General features: G+C 57.0%; 1 protein-coding gene and 1 long non-coding RNA gene across 2 annotated transcripts in view; one reads left to right on the top strand and one right to left on the bottom strand.

The window, feature by feature from the left end:
- Positions 2,338-3,807, bottom strand: FOXB2 (forkhead box B2). Its single transcript, XM_001925158.4, is given in 2 exon segments — positions 2,338-2,909; positions 2,912-3,807. Coding segments are annotated over 2 exon segments (1,290 nt in total). The 5' UTR covers positions 3,738-3,807; the 3' UTR covers positions 2,338-2,445.
- LOC110255742 overlaps positions 3,903-9,005 on the top strand; it is an 85,181-nt gene continuing 80,078 nt past the window's right edge. Inside the window, exons 1-2 of the long non-coding RNA XR_002336477.1 lie at positions 3,903-4,345; positions 7,721-7,858. This is a non-coding gene — a long non-coding RNA (uncharacterized LOC110255742). The remainder of the gene's footprint in view (positions 4,346-7,720; positions 7,859-9,005) is intronic.

The raw sequence follows: 9,005 nt of genomic DNA, 5'->3' as shown, positions 1-9,005 counted from the left end.
CTAGGGGTCCCAGCCTGGGGCTTCCAGGCACCAACTTACCCAGAGGTGGATAAAGCAGCCAGACTCCCAAGTCTCTCCAAATCTCTTATGCCCATGCTAGTGTCTATCCTTTTCCCTCAACAGCCTCAGACTAGTGTAAGCCCTGCAGGAAAGTTCCCAGCCTCAAGCTGAAAGATGGGATGCACTAGAGTTGGTTGGGCATCTAAGGAGGCAGAGACCTAAACTGACACTTGTTTTCCAGGTGAGGCCCAAAAGTAGCTGCATGCTGCAATGGGACTTATAAATAAGGGGTGTGTGAAAATTCTTATTTTAAAATAACCCAAATCTCCTCAGTATCATTACTGTGAGCAGGTTATCTCATTAACCCTTATTTTCTTTGGATGAATGGTTAGAAGGCTTCGGTTGGGTCTGGCTGGGCACAGGGAAGCTGGTTTAAGATGCAGCCCTGGTGAAGGTCCCCATCACCTCTCCCACGCAACTTCTCAGCGGCTGCAGGCCTCAGGCCCCCTCCGGAGAGTACCGGCTTCGGGGGCCCGCGGGCTCTCCAGGGCCCAGTGCTCCCGACTGCAGGCCCTAGGCGGCCGAGGACGCGCAACAGGTCCCCTAGGCTGCCGCAGCTGAGACCGTGCTTCCTGGGAATGTGGACCGCGGCGGCAGTGGCGGCAGCCGAATCCCTCCTCCTTGCTCTGACCCTGGCCCCCTCGACCTAAAGGGATGCCAACCGGCCGCCCACCCAATGGTGCTGCTCCCCGCCCTTGAGGCTCTCAGAAAAGGGAAAGGGTTTGGGGTGGTAGTGATGGTGCACTGCCATAAACCTCATGAGGGAACAGAAAACATTCATTGTTGCGAGTTCTTGCTAATCCAGTGTCTGGAACTGAGGTCGACTAGCGCTCAGTTAGCAAAGCAGCGGAAGAATGGAGCCACGGAGCCACGGAGGAAACCTGTCTTGCTGCTGCCTCGCTTGTGAACTCACCGTATTTGATGCTTAGAAGTTAAGAAAGAAGGGGGAGGAGGATCTGCAAAGTCCTAGACTGCCCGGGGGCACTCAAACCACAGCTTTGTCTGTTGAGAAGCGAAACACCTTCACACTGGCACTGGCACATCCAGAGAGAAGCTTTAATGGAGAACACCGCGTACAACACAGGCAGACATGAACTTGGCACAATGTCACAAACCCAACGTGGCGCGGACGCAAGCCAGAGGTCTTGAATCAGGGGCAAAGAGCAGCTGCCTCCTCCCTTCTCGCGCCCTTTCTCCTTCGTTTCCGAAAGTTTGTTGCGGTAAAGTGCTATTCCTGGGGCTTAAAAAGGGGGAAGGAGCAACAGCGGCAAGAAGAGTTTCTTTTCCACTCGTGAACTGAAACTGAAGAATTAGCCTGAAAGACGAAAGCGCCCAAAAACACGGAGTACCAAATCCGAATTCCAAATCGATGGCATCTTGCAAAGTTGACCGGTCATTATCACGCATCTGTCCCAAGGAGGCTGGAAGGCAAAACGCTCTTGGAAGCGTTAAAAGCAATGTTGTCGGGTGACATGGCAGGTTTTTCTTGCATTCATGAGTTAAGGGAACAAAGTCCCGTGATGCAAGTGATTTTAAAAAGAAAATCCCAAATGGAATGGATCATTGGAATTCACATTTTGGGGGGCTCTTCAAAGCTCTCATCCGATTGATTCACAAACGAATTGCAAGTAGAAATCGCCTTTAATATCTCTCTTTGGTTACGTTTTTTCGAACTTACTTTTGGGATCTGGGGCTTTGCTCTGTAAGCTCCTGCCATTCTCTTTTGTGCGAACTAATTGCTTTAGCTGTTCCTTCTAGCCTTCTGGACCCTCTGGTTAGAGCTGAGAAACTTAACTGTTTCCCAAGATCTTGTGAGGGTCCTACTGCCGCCCAAAGAGGTTTTACTCAGGATACCGTGTTCTTGCCCGTTTCACTGACCAGGAAAATAACAGTATCAAGTGTTGCTTCCTCTTTTCCTTCTTATATAAAAGGACACTTCCTTAGTGAATAGTAGTTTTGTCCAGAACGTTCAAGAGAGGCGGCAGTCTGGGATGAAACCAGAGAGAAACTTTGTGGCTGAGGTCTGTTTCACCGTCACTCTCTTTTGGATTTCTCCCAGGGAGGTTTAGCTCTGCCAGCTTCTCTCCCAGGAAGTAGAATCGAAATCCATTTCCAATTTGCCCGAATGAGACTTCCCCAAACTCTTTCGTTCCCTCCCCCCATAATTTATGGATTTATAATATTAATTACAATAGAAACTCTTACCTGAAAATTGCCTTTCATTAATCTGATTGCACAACATAGTATAAACACAGACATGAGAACTGTTATATTTATTCAGACCACTGGAGAATCCACTTTCGGGTTTGTCTGTTTTAAATACCTTCCTTTCCCGCAAAGGCTGGGTCTCTTCACGCGTTCCTCTCCCCCAGCCCGCTGGGTACCCTAGGAGTGCACGAGCACCGAGTGCAGGGAACCGCTCTTGCTCTCGGACGCACTCGGGGCGGTGGCCTCCATCAAAGAGGCAGCTGGGGAGGCCGCGGCTGCAGGGCACACGGTGGACGGCGCCGGCGGCTGCTGTGCAGCCGTGGGGACAGTGAGCGTCGGCGGCAGGGCGGCCACAGGCGGCAGCCCTGGAGTCGGCTTGATGGGCACGGGCACCGCAGGCAGGCTCTGGCTTGCTGAGTGGCACAGGGCTTTGACCGGCACCCCAAAGGCCCCGTACTCGGGGCCCATAGGGACTCCCGCGGCAGCGGCGGCGGCGGCCGCAGCCACCGAATCCATGACGCCGACGTGGGGCCACACAGAGCTGACTACATTGCCCAGCTGGCCTGGCACGGGATAACCCAGGTGGTGCATGACGGACGCCAAGGGCAGCCCGCCGGCCTGCAGCACGCCCTTGTAGTCCCGCCGATGATGTTTTCAATGGCAAATGGATGCTTGAAGCCCGACGTGGATGCGGCGGCGGCGGCGGCAGCGGCAGCAGCCGAGCCCAGCCCGTAGGGTGGGAACTGCGACAGGCGACCCACGCTGCCTACAGCCGCCGCCGCCGCCGCCGCTGCTGCCGCCGCCACGGCCGCCGCCTCCTGCATCTTGCCGGAGTGAGACGGCTGCTGAGGCTGCGACTGCTGCGGCGGCTGCTGCGGGGGCTGCGATGCGAGGTGCGGCGGCGGCTGTGGAGCTGGAGGCGGCTGCTGGTGGAAATAATGCACCATGTGCGGCGGGGGCGGCGGGGGGGGCGGCTGGGGCGGGTGGTGGTGATGATGGTGGTGCGCGGTAGCGTGATGGTGGTGGTGGTGGTGGTGCGGATGGTGCGGGTGGTGAGGGTGTAGGTGCCCTCCGGGCCCAGTGCCTGGTGTGCCCTTGGTGCTTCCCGTGTGCAGGTGTGTGTGGTCAGTGCGCAGCACCTTGAAGCGCTTGCGGCGTCGCAAGAAGCTGCCGTTCTCGAACATGTCACCGCAGTCGGGATGTAGTGCCCAGAAGCTGCCCTTGCCGGGCTGGTCGGGCCGCCGCGGGATCTTGATGAAGCAATCGTTGAAGGAGAGGTTGTGGCGCAGGCTGTTCTGCCAACGTTGCGTGTGCTCGCGGTAGTAGGGGAAGCGCTCCATGATGAACTTGTAGATGTCGCTCAGCGGCAGCATCTTCTCTGCCGAGTGCTGGATGGCCATCGCGGTCAGCGAGATGTAAGAGTAGGGAGGCTTTTGGTCGCTGTACGAACTCTTCCCCGGCCGCGGCATCGCCCCCGGCGCTTCCACCGCCCTCTGGCCCACAGTGGACAGCAGCGTCGCTCCGCACCCCGCTCCCGGGGCCTGGCTGTCTCCACTAACCCCCACTCCTCCCTGCCGGCCCCGCCACCCCGCCCTTTCCCCGCCCCCGCAGACCCTCTAGCCGTTTGTCTCCTGCCTTTTCTTTGCAGCCTGGGGTCTCCGTCTTTGGCCTCTTGGACCAACTTAGCTACCCGACGCTCGCAACTTCTGGCCCCGACGGTTGCCGACCTGTGTGCACAGCCGCGGGTGGGGCGCGCCAGCTTCACCTCTACCCTCTCGGCCTCTTCCCGTGGGTGGCCGGCCAGAGGCTGAGCGCGGGAGTTGGCGGAGGAGGTGGAGGGAGAGGGCGTGTTCCCTTCCGGCCTCTCCTTTGCTTTTTCTCCGTCCGAAGAAAGCGCAGGCCCAGCGGACTGGGAGGAAGGACTGGGCAGTCAGGACTCTGGCCCTTTAAATCCGAGTTGGCGCTTGTAGTCTCGGAGGCCAGAGGCGGCGGGACTTAACTGCGTCCTGAGCCCTACCCCTTGACCAGCCACTTAGTTTGCTCTGGAATTCCCGTTCTCCTGAAGGGGAGAGGAGAGGTAAGGGGAAGGAAGCTCGGCTCCCTCAGCCTGCGTCTCTCTTTTCTCTGGTGGCTAGCAGCGGAGCTGGGGACAGAGCTGTAAGCAGTCGCCTGAGGGAAAAAGTTTGTTGGTTTCTGCAGCAGCGGCGCCTGTGGGCTCTGCGGAGGGGCGGGGGTGCTGGACACGAGCGCTAGCGGCGGGCGGGCGGGGGCGTCTGCGAACGCCTGGAGGGCGCAGAGCTGGCCTGGGCCCGTTCAGCCGTCAGCACCGCAGCTGCCGCCCCTCTCTCGGGCCCGTCTGGAGCTGGAGAGGCGGCGGCGGCTGTGGCAGCGACGCGCTCTCCTGGCTGCGTTTTGTAATGGTCCCCGAGACGCCGAGACCCCCGCAGCTCGCGCTTCGAGACTATCACATGACCGAGGCTGAGGGACTCTGCCGCCGCCGCGTCTCTCGCTGAAGAAGGGGCGAGAAGGCGCTGAGCCTCGCCCCCGCCCCCCTCCTCCAACGCGGCTCGGGAGCCCCCACCTCCGGCATTTGCCACTTGCTCGGCAGCCCCCAGCCCCGGCGGAGGGGGGCGGGGGCCTATGCTATTTGCAGGGAGGGGCGCGGCGCCCGGCGCAGCCCCTGCCGCTGCATCCCACCCGGGTCGCAACAGCCGAGGGGGACGGGACACAGCTTTCTCGCTCCTCTCTTGCTCCTCCAGCCGTCTCTGACCTTTACTCTTCCACACCCGCTCTGGGCTTCTCTCTGCTTACACTGCCTTCCTCCTGGACTGGCCGTTCTGGGCCAAGTTCGGAGCACTGTAGCCTTAAGGCCCGTTCTTTGCAAGAAATCCCAAAAGCCAGAGGGTTGGAGAGGAAAAGTTAATGAGGAGGAGAGCCAGGGGTGTTTTCGTCAAATGCCAACTTCAGTTTTATTGCGTGCCAACTGAGTGTCAGGCCCAGTAATAGGAACTTGGTACAAGGAGCCGTGGGACAGCTCTCTGTGCCCCAGATCCGCAGTCGAGAGGGCGAGACTGACAGTAACCAGGAAATATGGATAGATTCTAAGGACTTGGTGGATGGACGCTCCACTGCGCTTCTCTAGAGCGGGTGGTAGGGACAGGGTGAGGCGTAAGGGACCTCTGAGCTGGGGCCGGAAGAAAGGCTTGGGAGATCAGAGGTCCCATTACTGGGTGGGTCGGAGCAAGAGTTCTGCTGTTCTCAGCACGTCAAGGGAAAGGGTATAATTCAAATTAAATAGGTAGTCGTAATAATCAATCCATAGGGCCCTGGTGTGACCAGTGAGGGAAAGGTGGATGAGCCGCAGCGCTGAGGTCCCAGTGCTTGCTGGGGTCCCAGAAGTCTTTTACTCTGCATTCTCCCAACACCACGAACGAATCCCAATTGACCTACCTGTAGTTATACTTTGGTTTTGACTCCCTCTGCCCTTAAACAGGGAGGAAAAGTAGAGTTTGTCCGCGGGGAGGGGGACCCCCAAACCCTCTTCCATCTCCGGACCTCAGTTTCTTTGTAAAATGATTACCGGAAGTTAGAAATTTCTCGGGTCCATTCTAGTTCCGAGATGGGAAAAGAGCAATTAGGGACTGTGGGCTCATTTGGTTTTTAATTTCTTTTTTTCGTGCCTAAATCTGGAGACAGAAGACCATTGGCCCTGACTGCTTGGGAGACTGCCCCGCGCTCTCCAACCTTGGCGACGCCAGGTCGAGCGAAAGTTTTTAACTTCCGACTTCTAGTGAGCTGCCGGAGGGGAGGACAACGGGAGGGGCTGTTTGCCCGCGGGGTGACAGGAGTGCGTGAGCAGAACAGATTCATAATATTCATCTTTAGGCAGGAGCTGGATTTCCAGCTAGTGCTATTTGGCCAGTTTTTCCTAGGCCAGCAGACGTTTTTGAATACGCATTAAAGTGGAGTGTGCAAGAGGGCCCCGGGGCGGGTGGGGGTGGGGTGGGGAGCAGCCTCTTGGCTTGTCCTAAGAAAAAGAGACCCTTTTAGAGAAAGACGATTTCGCTGTCACTTCATGCAGGGAACCTTCCTTCCGGCAGTGGAGTTTCTGCGGGATTTTTGGTCCACCGAGGCAGTTTAAGGAACCCAGCAACAGACAGCTTCCAGGCCTCACGAAGCCACGGAGGAATTCTGAGGACGCCCACAGTTACAGTGATAGCTAGAGCCCGCTGGGGTCGGGTGTGTCCCCTTCTCCCCTGACAGACGTAGTGTAGGAACAGCCCTGTTCAGGCCCAAGAGCGCCGAAAGGCCGCTGGTGGGAGCTCGGCGTGCTCGGCGTTCAAAGGCACTTCTGGCCTTGGCACTGCACGCAGTGCGAGCAGAGGTACATTTTCTTGAGACTATCTTTTCCGTGAGCTGCCGAAAAAGCGGTGCCTGCTCTTTGGAAGCAAGTCGGGGAGTTCTCGTCGGGCAACTGGACTCCACCGCGCCTGGGGACAGAGCGAGGGGAGGGCTCTTAAAGGGCTCTTCGGATCAGCCTCAAGCACAAAACGTCAACACTAAAGATGTGAGCGGGCACTAGCGGAGTAAGCTCCTTACAACCTACAAATCTGCCGCCACTACCTTGGGCGCGGTTCCTGGAGACTCTAACCGCGGGGCGGGCGCCTTCGGCCTCGGCGAGCCAACTGCGTTCAGCTGCCAGACAGCGGCTCCTCTCAACTCGGACCAAAACAGAGCCACGGAGGTCGAGCGAAGTGCCCCAAGCCTCACGCTTCCGCCTTTCAGGTGGACCTCTAGGTCCTGCCCTGCACTGAAACCCTAGCCGGCCTCCGCGGCCCGGGCCCCAGTGGCAGCGAAGGGCGCAGGCCAGGAGCGCCCGCCGCGTGTCCTTTTCGCAGTCGGGCCACCGCTGCCGCCGCGGGGTATTGTGGGGGATTCCCGGCGGGACACTGGGCCTGGCAGCCGAGCTCCTGCCGCAGTGGGGGTCGCCCTGGGCCCTCTCTCCCCCTTCTTCGGCCGAGGTTGATTTAATTCCATCAAGTTTTGCAGGCGCGCAGCAGCACCGGCGGGGGCCGGTACGCGCGCGCTCCAGCTGCCTGCAGACCCCCGTTCAAGAAAAACAGATCAAGTAACTACCCTGGCACCAAGCAGTCGGTTTCAAGTTTCTGCGTGTAATTTTTTATTTTTTAAAACAACCACTACGCTATACAAATATTGGCTGGCGCTGAGGACGCTGGCAGGCAAATCATCGCCCTGGGCTTAGTGTAATTATCTCAGGCGTATTTGGTTTACCCCTTAGGCAATTGTTGGCGACGCTTTGCTAGGAAGAGGGGTTCCATGCAAGGTTTTATTGCGTTTAATTGGCTCTATGGAGGGGAGTAAAAATTTGCCAGAAAATGATGTGGAACTTTAGAAGCGTCTATTTATCCAGTCTCTCTCCTCTATCCCCCAGCCTCGCGGAAGGTCCCACGCACCCTCAACCTGGGGTCTAGACCAGGCGGTCCCAAAGCTTCTGCGAACAGCTGTGCCCAGCATGAGGAGGAGTGCAGGTCACCGACGGGCTAGAATGACGTGCAGTACTAGGAAAAAGGTAAAAGTTCATGCGCACATTTCCGTTTTCATAGGTTCTCTGTTTACTCATTGACCTCTGACGTGCGGAAGGTTGCCTGGGTTAGTTACGTTTGGGATTCTCCTAGGCACCGTCACTGTCACCCCATCTAACCTCTCGCCTGAACCCAAGCTGACTCCAGCACCCATACATTTCCCAACAGCTACTCCTAACTTGGACTTGAAGCTCATGGAAATAGGTCGCCTCCGAATCCAGGACACATGCTTTTCAGCCCTAACCCTGGCACCACCTGCTGGTTGACCCTGGTGGTATCGTTTCTTCGCTTTGAGCTTAATTCCGCCCCCCCCCCCCGAAATATGCAAGAGTCAGAACTGCCCCTTCAAAGGCCCCACGCAGTCCTAGGAGCTGAGGTTTAAGGTTGTGATCCCACCCTTGGTGTGTCGGGGACCTAGGCACGCGGCGCAGGAATCTCAAGACCTTTGCAGCCCTGGAAGCAGTCGGGAAGCAGCCGGGAAGCAGCGCGGTCCTTCCTTCTCTAATGGCGTCCTGGAAAGCCGTAGTCCCTAGCGTTGTCACCGGCCCGCAGCCTCTCTAAGTGTACCCCTCCCCTGGTATTTCCGACTGGCCTAGCCCCGCGGCTGTCCCAGCAGGCGCCGGGGGCACAGGTGTTGGTTCTGGTCCTACTTGTATTCGTGCGTAGAGGCTTGATTTGCCTTTCTGGAATTTCTCCGACTCCCCGCGGACGGGAGGCAGAAGCGGGAACGCTGAGCCTGGGGGTATTTCTTTCTTAGAGACAAAAAACAAAGAGACAAAAAACCCAAAAAACAAAACAAAAAAAAACCACCACTGGGCTTGAATTTATTAGAGACCGGATACCCAGTCTCGCCACCTGCTGGCTGTGCGATTGCCCCCTCTCAGTACCTCGGTTTCCTCTTCTGTAAAATGGCCATAACTCTGATGCCTTTATGGTGTTATAAGCAGTGATACAGACTTTTCATCAGGTAAGCCTTTATTGAGAGTCTAATGTGTGTCCGGCATGAGAAATAGCTTTGTGCCCTGTAAATCATGTTGAAAATGTTAAATGCTGTGAATGTTTTTCCTCAGCTCCAAGCACTCATCTTTTCCCTTCCAAATCAAATTGTACCCAAAAAGGATTAGAGAAAATGGA

The sequence above is a fragment of the Sus scrofa genome, chromosome 1, assembly GCF_000003025.6.
Source record: "Sus scrofa isolate TJ Tabasco breed Duroc chromosome 1, Sscrofa11.1, whole genome shotgun sequence".
NCBI lineage: Eukaryota > Metazoa > Chordata > Mammalia > Artiodactyla > Suidae > Sus > Sus scrofa.
This window is presented reverse-complemented; position numbering and strand designations above follow the sequence as displayed.